Raw genomic sequence first — 16,477 nt, forward strand, 5'->3', positions numbered from 1 at the left:
GTCTATGCTTCCACCAACTCGTTGAGTTGATTAATCCAACAGGAAGCTAGCTACTTGGATTATTGTTTGGAAAAGGGAATCTTTCGACAAAGTTTTCTTGTGGAAAACAGTATGAAAGGATCCAACTGTCTAAGTTTTTTGTTTGTTTGAGAAACACCCACTGTCTATGTTGTAAACTTGTAACACGCATATTGGTGATGGCAGAATAGTGGCTGTAGCTCATTCGTCCCTATCTTTATCTAGTTAACATTTATACTAAGCTAGACATACAACTATAGCAGTTGGGCCAGCCCAAGGGCATGTACAACAGTCGGTTTAAAGTACAGGCGTACAAGAGATTTGTACAGGAAAAGGAAAGTCCAGATCTAAAGGGAATTAAATAAATCTGTCAATCCACACTGAAAATATTGTGCAGGCCTTCTATGTTGCTCTGTACTTAATCCATCCTCATTCTTCCTTGAAAAAGCCTTTAACCTGAACAAGCTTGCCTGGAGATTGCGAAAAACAAATGTATTTCTTGCTTTTCAAATGACCCATGCTCCCAAAATAACTTATGTAGCTTATGCATTTCTTGTCTTCCAAATTCTTTCGTTGATTGGCGTAATATTGGGCTATTAATGTAATGTTGCCAGATTGGGTTAGTGACATTTGCGTGTAATATTTTGCCATGTATTACTTCTTTAACTTGTAGAGTCACTATTGTGTTACTGATTATTTTATTATAAGCTCGCATGTTCTAGGTAAGGCCATATCGGAATTTATATTGCCCTGACCGAGGTCCCGCCGTCTTGCTCCTGGACTTGGACTGAGTTAGACGCAAGCTGGCCCAGGTTTTCATTGTGTAAGCCCTTAGGGGGGAGTCCATAAGCAGGCCATGGGCTTCCCTGGTCTTGTGGCATGTCTCCACCTTGTGGGTTGGTGTCCCCTCATTACGAAAGAAACACCCTTTTGGGTAAGGGAAATGATATTTAAGGTTGTTGGAGCACTCGGTCGGAACATTGTGGCAGCCGCCACTCTATGGGCCGGGATAAGGTGGTTTAACTTAGCCCCGAGACAGGTGAAGCACCTAAGCATGGTGCATTCCCTCGGCAGTCCTCCTTCGTAGTTATCTCTCCGCTGAAACATGGCGGTCTTACGAACGAATTTATATCGTGTCCGGAAGGTACCTATAAAATAATAAAGCAAGAAAATGTTTTTCCACCTTCTGGATGTGGTGATTGATATGTTCACTATCAACACGCAACTGTAGTAATTTTATTAGACTCTGAAGCTTCACATTCCTAAGAGTTTTGCCATAGAATTTGGTTCCAAGTTATTGCTTCTGAATGGAAATGTTAAGATAATATTAGCAACAAATCCCACACAAATAAAATTCTAATGTCATCCATTTCATCTGATCAACAAGGCAACATCTTAGATCTATCTTTCATTCCCACCTCCCTTTTATGGTATTCCAAGTTTCCAACCTGTGGTATGAATGGAACGCGTACTCTCCTAAAAAAGTGAAAGTACTTCACATATCGAGTTCCCTTCAAATTAATTCTTGTGAACAAATCAATGTCATAATAACACCAACAGTTAGTTAAGCAAGAAGAAACTGAAAGTAGCAAATGTGAAGCGATTCGTAAAGTCAGTTCCTCTGCACTAGTATTCCGCATTCCATTCTTTTCCTTCAAAATGTGCAAGCATGGATCATCCACTTCACGTTTTCGATAAAGGAAATATATTAATATCGAAAAATACCAATTACATCCAGCCTCTGCAACAACGCCCCACCCTAATGGCAGTACGGATGCACACAGCCAAAAAGAGTAAAGAAAACTAAGAAATAAAAGTCCCGCTACAGCCTTCTAGACCTAGCAACAGCAATACAACCACCACCGTGCATCTGAAGTACAGACTCTCCAAAAGCGACGCCTCCAAGAAGGAAACAGTGCACCAGCACCGTCGTCGCCCGACCAATGGTCTTAGGTTTTCACCCTAAAGATAGTCCCCACTCTCAAAACAATGCCTCCAACAAGAATATTGCCAGGCACAACCAGCTAAAGCCAGAACTTGGGTTTTCACCCTGAGAGGTAAGACTCTGAACTTCCCCTATGCTGCCGCCCCCACATGCTTACCACTGCTGCAAGCCCGGAACGTCAAGCAGATCCCTCAGCATCATGTTGACTCGAACCTCCTTTAGCCAGTCCACCAATCCAGCCTTCATGATATTCCTTCTTCTGACTTCACCATGGACCAAAAAGTCACCTGATGTCAACACAGAATATAGCTTCGCGGCGCTCCCTCCGGAACCAAACGGTCGGAATAAAAACATGGGTGCGTGCGACCAAATACCACCCGATCCAGCAAACTGCATTCGCCAGCGGAGCTTTCCGGAACTCATCTCTCTAGCCAGATCAAAGCAAACTGATCTCCGGTAGATCTTCATCTTCGCTTGCGAGAAACCCGAGGAGCGCCACCAAAAACAAAGCAAGACCAGCAGCCCCCACGCCGCCAGTCCCTCCTACCGGATCACCAGGGAAGTGGACGGCGGCGCGAATCATGTGTACCACCGCTGAACCGTCACCGGGGGCGGAGGCCGCCACCGCTCCACCGAATCCTCCATGGCTACCGACGGAGAGCATCAGGCCTCGGCCAAGTAGCCGTGCCGCCTGGCTTCCTCCACCTGCGCTTCATCACCTCCCATGGAACGCCACCGTGGAAACCCTCTCCTCCCCCTCGTCGTTCGACAGAAGGGGCGCCGCCACCGCCGCCGTGGCCGAGGCCGGGGTCGGCAGCAGCGGTGGCTGAGGTGCGGCGGTCCGGGGGCGGCTGCTCGGAGCGGGACGGGCAGATCCTCTGCCGCCGCCCGGGAGGGGGGCGGGAGAGGAGGAGACGGCGGCTAGGTTAGGAGAGGAGGAGGAGCCGCAGTTGCTACTTGTGAGTCTTATTAACCTATATGCTCTTTGTCGAGAGGAGATGGGTGGAACCAAGCACAGGCTGAATGAAAGGGACAATTTGGGGGCAAAGAATCCAAAATACTAGTGGGGTAATCAGAGAGGGAATATTTTCAAGTGGTGGTTTTAATATGAAGGTTTCTATATATGCTCTGCACGTCCAAAGTACTCTTCATCTGACAAGACAGATTAAGCTCACGCACGGGAGAGGCAGAGATATTAGCCCAAAACGGCAAAGACGACGTGCGAGTTGCAGACCAGAATTTCTGGGAGAGCGCAAAATATTTCTCCTAGCTCGAATCTTGTGGTATGAATTGCCTGCCGACATAGTATAACTGGCTGAACGCAGAAATTGTTGGTAAAAAAAAGTGTACAAATAGAGTGGCGTATGTTTGGTTAGACAGGTGGCCTGCTTTTGTTGATCTCAGCCGCCCACACCGACACTATTTGTCGTTGTTAAGTTCAGCTAATTAACTAATACTAGTTACTAAGTGATATAATTATTCCAAATACATGCTGGCAAGGACGAGGACACTTGCGTTTTTTTTTTTTTTTTTTTTTTTTGAGATTTCCTCAACTTAGTACAGCTGTAGTATCTGAACTTATGCACTAACACACTCCACACGCACACCACACGCACACACACACCCCTAGTGCACAAGCTAGATAGCACACGTACTAAACCGCGAGCCTAGTCAACTCCAGGGTTAAACCCTGTGGCAGTGGGAAGCACTGCAATACCTCTAACCGAACCGCGGGAGGAAACTAACATTTTTTAGCTATGCACGGATGGGTGCTCCTCCATTAGCTAGCTATATACCTTCCTTACATAGACCCCATCTCCCTCTAGATCTCTTCTTCCTATATGTTCACTATTAGCTCCCCAGCTCTAGCAGTGCATACATATTCCCCAGTTCTCTTCTTCAGTGCATTTGTTTTGATGGTCGGTGTTTGCAGGCGTGGCATCATCAAGATTCACATCCATGCCTGGCCCACGCATCGATCAACAAGATCATGTCCACGTTGATTGATGAGAATCTTGATGATGCTGCATCTGCAGACAAGGGCATTGCTCCTCATCTGCAGCATCTTCGTACATGACATGAGGTGAGAGTGAGACGTCATTCCATCTATCAGCCATATATATGACCCATTAATCTTCTCTAGCTTCATTCTGTTCTTTTTCTCGGCAAGCAGCTTCATTCTGTTTGTCCTCATTTTATACCACTTCCTGGGCTAGCTATCTTCCCCATTGATCCGTTAAGCAACCCAATTAATAGATTAGCTAGGCAGACATTCATAATATAGTTGCTTGCTTGCATGATGCATGCATTAAAGCCCCCATTCAGAAATATATGATATGCTAAAGGATTCTTTCATGATGACCTCTCCCTGGTGTGTTGTAAGGTATTGTAATATTGCTTTTCACTTGCTACTTTCAGTTTCTTCATTCTTATGTTTCTATCTCCCAGTTGGCGTGCCAAACGGGAGGATCTTCAACTCTAGTACGGCGGTCAACAGTTATCCCGCCCCGAAGGCAAAGTCCCGGCAGCATAGCTGGTGGTCGTGCCTGGAGTGCTTTACCCAAGATCAGTGAAGGAGGACAAGATTGTAATCTTTATCTTTTATGTAGGGTCCTTTTCATAAACACTCAGGACTATGTTGTAGTTTGTGTTTCTTCTAGGATCCTTTCTGTAAAATGTGTGCCCATTTTGGGTCCTTCAGTGTAATACCCTTGTTTAAAAAAAAATGTTGGTGCTATTATTACATCCTAGATTCATTATTTATTCACAGAAACTGTTTGTGACAAATAACATAAAAACATGTACAGCCCACAAATTCACAGAAGGCTTGTACCACGTAAGTACAATCAAAGTTTGGAGCGTAGCACCTATTCAAGCTTGCCAGAATTAAGGAAGTAGCATGTATTCAAAATTTTCTACATACTACATCAAGCAAGTCAACGTAAAAAAAAATCTTTTAGACTACTGATAGTGGAAGTAACATATGTAGTAACTTCACACACTCAAGATATTTTGATGACATGATAATAACGTTATAAATGAAGGAAAAGAGTATGGTGGTAACTAGCTATGTTATCATAACATCACACACTCTAAAAGAAGACAAGATGAGTCTACAACATAATAAATAAATGACACAATCCATTCAACCAAATATAAATTATCACCCACTATGAAGATAGTAACATAGATTAGTAAAATATACATGTTACTACTCTATGTTACTCCCCACTATGACTAGGTTCAGTGTGAAATTAGCACCCTTTTGTCTTTTTATGTTAAGACTGTTAAGTCCACTTTGCTTTGATTTCCTAGACAATTCAAGGACAATAGCACGAGAGTTCCGCCTCATTTCCGCGTTCCTTCCATCTCGATTGACTCTGTCAGTCAACACCTCAGACCTCAGACCAAGTCATGGTTCAGCAAATTAAAATGCAACCGCCAGCGGAGTGCCTCTTCTATTCACCGCTCAGGCAAATCTTGATGGGCGCCGCAGCAGGAAAGGACGTCGGAGACTTTACATCTTCTGCTGGGACAACACGAGCAGAGGACCGGCTCGCCGTCGCTGAGCATGTCATCGTCGAGTTCGGGCGTCGCCGGATGAGCGGCGATCGCAACACCCTTGGTATATGGGACGCACAAGCGACCTGCACCAACAAAAGCCTCCTCGCCGCGGTAGACGAGATCGTTTTCCTCAAGGAGATGCAAGCGTTCCCCATGGCCACTGCAGCTGGCCGCCGCATGGATGGTGCCCTGCGCGCCGCCATGTCGCACCTCATGGAGGAGCTCCTCAGTCTCAGAGTCTGGGAAGGGTCCCAGCTGGAAGGCAGGAGAGGCCTTTGCTTCGCCATCGAGAAGCTCTCCATCTCCATGACCATGACAGCAGGTGTGTCGTCACCGGCTCTTGTCTTCCTAACCGACAGCAGCACAGCCAGCACGGTGAGAACCAACACAGGGGAGGTGAGCTTCAGCACCATCGATGAGCTGTGCACGTCCGGCGGGAGCCAGCCAGCTGGGCCTGATGACTTCTTGGACGGGAAGTTCCCGGGCGAGCTCGATCTGATCTGCCCAGGAAGCTTGTCTGTCCTCCATGATATCTCACTACGGGTCATCCGTGCCGGCTACACCAAAGAGCTTCTCCAGACGTTCACCATCGCTCCCTGCGACGTTTTAGACAGGTACTAGTTAGCTGCTTTAAAAATCCTATTTAATCTATTCTAGACGTGGAAGATATACTAGAGCATGTTCATCTGAGATGCATATTGGATCTGAACTTGCCTTTTGCTTCCTTTAATTCTTGGTGTTAAACAACTAAATATTGTCACCTCCGAAGCACCGATACTTCAAAATCTGCCGTGTCCGCGTATAATACTTCACCGATACTCCGATACCCTGATACACGGGCGATACACGTATCCCAGGAGTATCGGCTTTCCCGATTTCAAAAAGAAAGAAAGAAAATACCGATACACCGCCGATACACTGCCAGGGACATCATCGACACGGCTAGGACACAGGAACGTTAGGAAGCCCAATCAAAGCCCACTAGTGACCCTCATAGCCAGTGCGCTATCTATCTATTTTCTTGATTAACCTGAGGCCTCAGGAGTGAGCGCACCGCCACCGTCGCCGTCTAGAATCGCCTCCCCGCAACCTGGAATCATTCTCTCCTCCGCCGCCTCAATTATTCTTTGACTTCACAAGTTATTGCATAGCATTTCATTAATTTTATATGTATATTCGCCGTATCACCGTATTGTTGTTTCTAGAAATTGCCGTATCCCGTATCCCCGTATCCGTATCGCCGTATCTGTCTCGCCGTATCGGTGCTTCGTAGATTGTCACCATGGAACAGGTTCCTGTCGATTCTCCAAGTGGGATGCTCTCTGGAGACCAATGAGGCAATCAGTTACGAGAATGCCGAGTGGTGGACAGCGGAGGACATGATCAGGCGGTGGATCTTGGCGACTAAGCTGGTGGGGAAGGCCCTTGTTGCCATGCAAATGCAGCTCTACGCACAGAGCAACGGCGCATTTGACAGGTTCAAGGACGAATACCTGATGGCCATTGCAAAGCGGAGTACTTTCATCCTGCTCAGATTTGCGGATGGGTTCACCAGCACGCACTCAGTAGAGAAGCTCATATATGTCTTAGAAATGTACGAGGTCCTTGGCAGTGCTGTCCCAAGTCTCATTCAGGTGTTCACCGGGCAACGCAAGGAGCTCATCTCCAGGCAGGTCGAGGTAGTCCTTGCCAAGCTGGCACGCGCGTTGAAGGTCATGGTCAGCAGTCTCATCACCAAGATCCGAACTGGCATTAGCTCAGGAACGCATACCACGACACGAGGTGTCGGCGCTGGCATCCATCCGCTGACGCGGTATACCATGGCCTACGTGGAGTCATTGGCACCGCACTGTGGTGCTCTGGATCTGATCTTCAAGAGCAAGAGCGGAGGCACCTGCAGTGCTGAGGGCATTGACTCGTTCGATGACCTCGTCTCCGAGTTAATCACGTCCTTGGAAACAAACCTTGAGGAGATATCCGCTCTCCGCGGCACCCAAGGAGGAGGTATGCAGCACCTCTTCCTAGCTAACAATACCAGCTATGTGCTTCAGCATGCTGCCAGCTTGCTCAGGGGAGACAAGTGGGTCGCGCGGTGCCAGGGTCGAGTCATGCAGCACATGACAGATTACATAGAGGCTTCCTGGGCGCCAGTGGTGGCTTGCCTCGAAGCCACAGGCACCGGCAAGCCCACTGTGAAGATCCTGGCCAAGTTCAACTCCACTCTCGAGAAAGCGTACAGCGGCCATGCACGCTGCAAGGTCCCAGATCCCGCGCTCCGTGCGGCACTACGGAAGGCCGTTTCAGATAAGGTCGTCGCTGTTTATGACACATATCTGCTCAAGCACCCCAAGCTTCAGAAGTTTGCAAAGTACACGGCCGAGAGCCTGGCTGCATTGCTGTCAGAGTTGTTTGAAGGAGAAGATGGAGAGGGCAGACGTTCCTAGCACTACTGCTCACGGATCATGTCCAAGTAATATCAAGATAGCAGCAAAACCTGTTTTGATTGTTCCTTTCAGTATATAAACCAAATTCATGTCACAGGCTACCAGGCTTCGTTAACTAAGACATATAGCTAGTCAGACTTAAAAACAATGGCACCTATGTTAATAAAATCAAGATAAGAAAACACGAAGTAAAATAATCATAACACATGTTCGCTTCACCACTTACTGCAAGCATGTACTCATGTTTTGCAAGGAGCAATGCATTAGTTGTCTACTAATGTGACCAATCTCACCTACATACAGCAAATACAAAAAACACCAACTAAGGTAAGCTACCACGGGAAAGAACCAACAAATGGAAAAAAAAATGGATAATGATGCCAACATATGGTAGTCATAAGTAGATATCCATGTGTGTAATATCTATCTGCTTTCTCTCCAAAATTAATCAGCTAAATCACACCCATCCCATCCAATAGATGTACCAAACAAGGCCATTAAACATATACTCAATTTCTGTATTCGAGTAATGTATCTGCATTTATGCGTGCACACATGTGCCTGCTTTGACAGGCTTAATGTATAGCAGCAATCTATCTAGTACAATTAAATGAAAGTACTTCTTGAAGTTCCACATCAGGGGCTAATCTCACCTCAGCCTTGCTAAGGTGGCAGGCTTCATATTCAGTCAGACAAACAGAAAAAAACTGCAGCCAAAATTTCGCTGACATGTTTGCACTAAAAAGATACTGCCCAAATCTACTTAAAATTCTGGATTCGTTAACAAACCAAAAAGGATGTTTCGCCACATTTTTGGCATGCTATTTTCGTAAGGTAATTATTTGCGTTAAACCAAACAAGCCTTAACTGAGGGAAAATATATGTGCATTGTCAAATTTTGGTAAAACTAATTATGCATCAAAACCAAAGAGCGTGTGCTTCATGTAACCACTGGGAATAAAGGAGGCTTGTTTAATGGACGTTATACAGTTAAGAGTACTCAACAAACTGTGACAGTAAATAGTATTTAAGTCTTCAACACTGTTCCAACATGAAATTGTAGAAAACAGGTGAGTAGTTTTAGTGTGGAATGCCTCCTCGAACTTATTTAAGCAGTTCATTAAAAAGGACTTATCAAACAGTGAGATAAAAATGTTGAAAAAAGGGCATCTGCTCTCAAATATTACATGCCTTGTGTATATAGTTATTACTTCATTAACTTTTCAAAATTGATTTACTGGTCAAGAGAAAGAACCTGGCTAAAATTCCTACTTCACATCATAGTTCTGGCAAACAGAGGCATCAAGCTTGAGACAGCAACTGCACAACTTGCAAGAAAGTCACGGGTATGATGATCCATACATTCTGCAAAGAGTTAAATGGCATATTAATACAAAACTGTAGCTTTTGAAGTTGTTCAAATTTGTTAAGACATCACAATAAAATCACATAAGAACTATCTCAAACAAAACTGCAAAAAATATCAGGGACAAAATGTATTAATTATGAATCCAAGCGTATTCAGCAACTGAAAGTAAAGCCATAATCAGGCAGAGCTTTCCAACGCACATATAGGATAGGATGATGCCATACAATATTTATCTTATAATGTTTCATCAGCTGAATTTATCTCAAAGAATTACTATGATATATGCCTAGAGACAAACTAATGGGAAGAGAAGTTCTGGCCTAGGTGTAAGACATCTCCAAAATTTAGAGAACAACTTTATGCCCCAGTATGGAACAACATATATCCTAAGAGGACACTGAAGCATATTGTATGCAAATGCAAAAATATGCAGGCTCAATCAATTCTTCATTAGTGCGTAAACAACTTTAAACTATTCAATGGCATAGCATATGCAAATTTGATCCTATATTTGTAGGGGCAAATGCATGTCCAGATCCCCCATGTTACAAAAGAGTTGAGAGCAAATACAGTTTACATTTCGACAGTAGCTTCTCATTGACTAATCTTGTGAAAAAAGGACAACCTATTACCATATTAGTTCTTCAACAAATCTGAGTGCATGGTTTGAACAAAATCCTTTCTTCAAACAGATGGCAGGAGGTCTGCCTATTCACAGAAGAGGGATGGAGTTCAAGTGCCCACTTGGTTGGAACCAAACAATGCAACAGTTTTTCATACTTGTCTTGGCTAAGTGTTTATTCATAGACCTGAGGCATGCCAAAATATCAGCTCTGCACAACACGTCATAAACATTGAAAGTTTGCAAAAGTTTGCCATACTTCTCTTAGCCAAGTGTTGTGACAAGGATCAGTATTCACTAAAGATTGTTTGGTTCGCTACCAAACAGTGTTGTCACAAAGTGAGACAGGCCAATTTCGTTACGGCCAACAAATCAGTGACCACACCTTAGATAACGCTTGGAAACAAAAACCATATCAATAAAAGAATGGGTACGATTGAGCTAAGAGAATGTGCGTGGCACATATTTGGCATTGAACTAACACTAGTGTAGTAAAGTAACAGTTGGCTAACTTTGGTATTGTATGTTTGGTATCAATCAAACATGCCCTAAGCCAAGCTAAGTTCTGGAACCTTTTTTTTTTTTGCCACGAGTTTAGCCAAACATGCTAGGGTGCCTAGGTACTCCTAAACTTCAACCAAACAGGTAATAAAAGGTACATGATCCTTCCAGCAAGACATCCCAAGTGCAACTGCAAACACCTCCTCTAAAAAGTGTGCAAACACACCAAATGTTACAGTTTCAAATGGAACAGACTTGTAATAGCTGCACCATGCATGTAAGAGGGATACATAAATAGTAGTCTTCGAAGGAAACATCCCTCATTTGAAAAATCCCATTCCTTAAAATAAATACACACACAACCTATTAAACCATAGTTCTCAACAGAGAAAGATTACATCCACATTCCCACAATATACAGGCAAGACAAAACAATGTATGATAAATTGATTATTCCACCATGCTATGGAAGGTGAGATATATTTTTATCATAGGACGGGTCAAGAGGTGCCATACAACCATTTAGGTGTTGTTTTGTCACAAAGGAAAACTCTCACTCGAAGCAAGATAAGCAATTAGGACGTTCCCAGGATCTAGAGATTAGGATACTCTTTGGCCCTAGATTCTTATGAACGACAAGGATTCAGTGGTCCTTAGAGATTCAAGAGGGTTGTGAGACTGTGTCAATCTAGTTAACTCTTTTCTGGTTGTACCGAAGCAATGTCCAAATCCTTTATTTTCTCGTGAATTTGACACCGCCTCCCTCTACGAGATATAGTACTTTGTTCATGATACAGTTCAAGCTTGATCTGCCTCGCAATATTTGACACAGAAAATATGATGAGCAAACTACAATGTAAAAAAAAAAACTAATTGCTATTTACTTAACATTTGGGAATCGAGCAGTTAATACTTTAATCGTCCAGAAAATCTTGGGAAACCCATAAACATGAAGCGGCATAAACAACATTCTCGTGTACAACATAAGAGTATATATTTCTTACTTGTAACTTCCTTGCAAGTAATGCAGTTGTAGCCTCACGCTTGGTTGCCACCACATGCAATAACTGCGTAGAAACATCACGATGATCAAAAGACAAAAAAAAAAAAGGAAAAAAAAGCATGAAATAAATCACAGAACACCCTTTGTTTTGGTGCTCGGTCTTTTCCCGGAGAGGACTAGCGCATAAAAACATGAGCATCGCCCGCACTGACGGGACGCTTTCTGGCCTCTTACTCGTTGCGATAATGGTGGATAAGGCTCAAACAGACATAGGCAAGGCTGTCTGGCAACCCTATTAATTACACGAGTGAGCAATTTGTATCAGAAGCAAGTTTCTAGCCCAGACCGGGCACTGTCCTACAGTGTTCCTATTTAGTTTTCGTAAATTTCGAATGCTGATCTACAGTAAAGCTGAGTAGCTAAGTACAGGCTGCAAAATTTGAGATCCGTGCCATCGCATTTCCTGGTGTTTACCGTCTGGATTTTGCTCTTAATACACAGAATTGCATCCAGAAAAAAAAAAAGGCATACGTATCAATTAGGCATTGCACAGGATGTGTACTTTGCTTCCACGAACACGCATCGGTCCATCCGGTCGCTCGCACGGCGATAACCACACAAACCCGTCCGACGACTACATTAGAATGAACCATTCTGCCTCGCCGGCCACGGTTGGCGGTGCGCGCAGAGAAGCAAAACAGGAGGTAGATCTGGTACAAGCCCGAAATTCCCATCGGAACTCACCTCGAACCCTCTGCGGAGCTAGGCGGCCCCCGGCCGCGGGAGGCGAGGCGGCTGGAGGAGGATCTGGAGGCGGCCGCGGGTGCCATGGAGGCGGCATGGAAACCCTAGCGGGGGCAGTATTATAGTGGAGGTGAGATTTTTCTACTGCCTAATTGCGGCGTGGACCTGATTTTTGCAGATTTGGGTAAGGCGCGCGGAGCGAATGAGAAAGAACTAGTCGAGGCGAACAGCTGGTTTATTTACTAGGCGAGGCGAGTATTTAATTAGGGTTAGCGAGGGAAAAGCTGTGGCTGTCAAGGCGGCACGTCGTGCCCTAGGGTTACTTCAAATGGAACAGATGTCGACAGGGAAATTAAAAGGAAAAGGGTGTTCTCAGAATGCATCGAGTGTTGGCACGTTATACTAGTTTCTGTAGACAATCACCTAATGAATTTACGCACCCGGGAGCCGAATTAAGTTTCTTCAGTTTAGCTAGAATTTAAACTTTACAAAGTTTGATCAAATACTTAGAAAATATTACTAGTACATAAAATACAATGTTTATATTCAAGAAAAAATAGTCAGATTCAAAATTGCAAAGTCTAACTGTGAACGTTCCATTTAATAATTGTTCGCTCATACTTGCATGTTATTGGTGGAGTAATGTTTTTCCTACGATAGCGTGCAAGATTTGTATGTTACTCCCTCTGTTTCATATTACTCTGCGTATAGAAGGTTTGCTCAAAGTCAAGCTTTGTAATCTTTGATCAACTACTATTAATGATAGAACAACAATACATGCAAAATCAAATCTAATGACATGATAGTATATATTTTATTACGGTACTAATGGTATCATTTTGATTTTCTAAATAATAATATGGTTTTACATTTGATTGGTCAAACTTGGAAAAGTTTAACTTTGACAAAACCTTATATGTAAAGCAATATGAAACTGAGAGAGTAGCAAAGACTACCCATAGTGAGGTATAAGAGCATCTCCACCGACGGCTTGCGCCGGGCACTCACGTATGGGAGACGCCGGCATACCTTCCTCCGTTTGGAGAAGGCTTCCCCACACCGGCGGCCCCAATAGAAAATTTTTAACCAAAAAATAAATAAAACTCTCAAACATGGATAGACATTTGAATTTAAGGTTTTTGAATACAAATTCTAGACTAACATCTGGCCACTAAATCATCATCATTCATCATAGTCCGGCTGTCAAAAAACAGTTTGGGTTGCACCTCAACGACGTCCTCCTCGTGGCGATCACCTGTGGCACCTCGTTAGTGGACGCCAACAGAGGCATGGGAGTCGGCGCAGCCATGCTCGTCGATGCCGCTGCCGGCATGTACGCCGGCGCAGGCATGTGGGTCGATGGTGCCGATGCTGCCATGGTCGTCGTCGCAGCTTGCGCCGCCATCACCTCCTTGCCGATGCGCTCGCGGTACATCTCGTGCCACGCCCTCGCCAATGGATCCATGCTCACCATTTCCGCCATCAAGATCTTGGATTCTTCAATCATCTTGGCCAATAATAGTTGCGTCGCTTCATTCATGGGTTTCATGACGCCGGCTTGAGCTTCCATCTTGGCCGCCTCAACCTTCCATCTTGAGCTTCCAGTGAGCCAAGTAGGATGCACAACACTTGTATTTGTGCATATCACAAGGCTCGCTTGTACCGTCGCGGGATCACATCTGAAATTGAGGCACCTATATTGCCGCAACATTTTAATCATTGGACAAATCAACAACGACATGCCTCATACTTACGGTGGACACAAATTCCAGAGACGGAGTAAGAAAAACAAGTAGGATGCACAAGATTTGTATTTGTTCATATCACAAGGTGAGATCACACCATCCCGGGATCACATAGTGCCACAAAATTTTAAACATCGACATTCTAAAAAAATGCAAAACTAAACAGTGTTATAAAGAGATAAACTATTTGTGACCTAGTTTCTAAACCTAGTCCAAAACTTAGGTTTAGTTAACCTGCAACAACATCTACCTAAAAGAGAAGGGGATCGAACCTGCATGTGAACATTGGCGCGCGTCAAGGTAGAGGACCATCACCCGGGCGTTGGGTTGAGCAGGAGGTCCAGGTGGTCGAAGTCGTCTTCGATCTATCACAACCGCCGGGGTGGTGCGTGACGGGGCGATCGGGCAGGTACGGGGCAAGGCCAGGGCGACTGTGATCAAGAAGAGTGAGGATGAGATCGAGGAATGCGAAACAGCCGACGCCCGGATATGCCACCAGAAGTAGGGTACGCCACCAGTAAGCTGACCGCTTTGGGCACCCCAAACAGTATTCTGATACTAGTGGCGTACAAGCAATAGTTTCGGACCTAGGGGATTTGTGGGGTCCACTTAATATTGGTGTACTATACTAGGGGGAAATCTACTCCACTAGTAAGAGCTTACTGGTGGCGTACCTAATTTACCTCCGCACCTAATTTACCTCCGCCGGTGCTGATAGTGGTGGCGTAGAAAAAATAGGGTCTGCCACTAGTAAGATTCCACCCATAGTCATATTCTTACTAGTGGTTCAAGCAGTTTCATCGTTTGCGACAAAGAAAACATCTCTCTCAACTCTCTCAATGTACGACATTGTACATACTATAATCGCACGGGATCATGTTGCTCAAGATACCCCTCACCCCCCCCCCCCCAATCCCTCCACACACACACTTTCCCCATGTTCGGTTACAAGAACACCGCATATGGATTAGGTAAATCATCATAGTCAGTACAATAATCGAATCTACAATAATTTTGTGAAAAAGCTAACTGCCAAATGGTCACGTGCCATCGATAGGAGGAGATGAGGAGGATATGAGGAGATGAGTAGGAGGAGGAGGGGCAGGAAAAGATGGAGGATTAAGACAAAGATTTGGGAGAACTGAGGACTTGCCATTGACAATGAGACGGCGATGACGACGAGGTTGAGATCGGCAACCACCTTCAAGGCTACTTCAGACGTTCAGTGTGAAATTTGAGGGTAGAGGAAGATCGATCGAATCATCATCCATTGAAGGCACGTAGAAGGAGGCCTCAACGGCAAGGTGGAGAGGAGAAGCATAATGAGGACATGCTCGGCTATTGCACTTTTCACCATACCATACTCCAGTAGTAAATTTTAAGAACATAAATCAAATTCTATGGATATTAAAGCGGAAGACTATCATTATAAAATCACAAGACGCACTCTTCATGCTACTTCATTGCACATCTCGAAATGAAGACAAGTAGGACAACCTCAATACAAAAATAAGACAAAACCCGATATAATCTTAGAAATTTCAAAATCTGAAAAGAGCGCACCCACTGCTAAAGCTCCTACACGTTGTGGGGGTAGCTCGAGGACAAAGGTGGAAACGCTCTACCACTGCGCCAGCCAACTTGGTCAAATATTTTAACTTAGGATAAAGGTAGAATTTCATTTTTTTTTTTGAATGGGGGAAGTAGGTATTAGAGCATCTCCACTCGTCTTCCCGAGAAGCCCTCCACGACCACTTTTTTTCATCCGGACGGCGAAAAAGGCCCAGTCAGGCCCCCGGTTCCTCGTTTTGGTCCGGATTTGAGCCTATTTTCGTCCGGACTCCCCATGCCATCCTCGGTTTCCCGGGGGTCTCCCGGGGACTCCGGATGGACGAAAACAAGTCGTCTGGCCCATCGTCAGTGGCCATTAGCGAAATAATTGCCACGCCCACGCCTCTCCACGCCCACGCCCACGCTAGCCGCCGGGGCCGCACTCCGCTGCTGCCCCTTGCCCCGCGTGCCGCCGCCCGCCCCTGGCCCCGCGCTCCAACTCCCGCCACTGGCCCAGTGCGCCGCCGCCCGCCCCTTGCCCCGCGCGCCGTCGCCGCAACCACCTACGCGCCGTCGCCGCAACCACCTACGCGCCGCCGCTGCCCCTTGCCCCGCGCCGCGCGCCGCCGCTGCCCCTTGTTCCGTGCGCCGCCGCCGCCCCTTGCCCCGCGCGCCGCCGCTGCCGAGCGTGAGGACGGGCGGGTCCTCCTCGTCGGGTGCACACACGACGCCGGCGTAGGCGCACGGAGTGGCGGCGGCGTCGTCCCAGGAGTCGAAGAAGCGCGAAGAAAGACGATGCGTGGCGGCGAATAGGAGGCTTGGGCGAGGCACGGCTGGAAAAACCCTCCTCCCAGTGCAAAAATTCATCCGGATTAGGTTCATCCGGACGGAAATTTGGCCCCGGGGAGCTCCAACGAGTGGAGATGCTCTGTAGTCTTGGTGAACAACTGAGCTAGAATAGTATTTTTCAG

General features: G+C 45.6%; 1 protein-coding gene across 1 annotated transcript; it reads left to right on the forward strand.

The window, feature by feature from the left end:
* Nucleotides 1–5,377: 5,377 nt before the first annotated feature.
* On the forward strand, nucleotides 5,378–7,835 carry LOC124707744 (exocyst complex component EXO70B2-like). The gene is made up of 3 exons (XM_047239426.1): nucleotides 5,378–6,141; nucleotides 6,819–7,760; nucleotides 7,832–7,835. The coding sequence occupies exons 1-3, from the start codon at nucleotides 5,378–5,380 to the stop codon at nucleotides 7,833–7,835; spliced, it is 1,710 nt and encodes a 569-aa protein (XP_047095382.1).
* The last annotated feature ends 8,642 nt before the right edge of the window (nucleotides 7,836–16,477 follow it).

The sequence above is a fragment of the Lolium rigidum genome, chromosome 1, assembly GCF_022539505.1.
Source record: "Lolium rigidum isolate FL_2022 chromosome 1, APGP_CSIRO_Lrig_0.1, whole genome shotgun sequence".
Classification (NCBI taxonomy): Eukaryota; Viridiplantae; Streptophyta; class Magnoliopsida; order Poales; family Poaceae; genus Lolium; species Lolium rigidum.

What these genes read in the sequence shown, in the direction of transcription:
- LOC124707744 (XM_047239426.1), top strand. Translation starts at nt 5,378, where the DNA reads ATGGTTCAGCAAATTAAAATGCAACCGCCAGCGGAGTGCCTCTTCTAT. An exon ending in CCCTGCGACGTTTTAGACAG is followed by an intron (nt 6,142 to 6,818) that starts GTACTAGTTAGC and finishes ACCATGGAACAG; the next exon opens with GTTCCTGTCGATTCTCCAAG.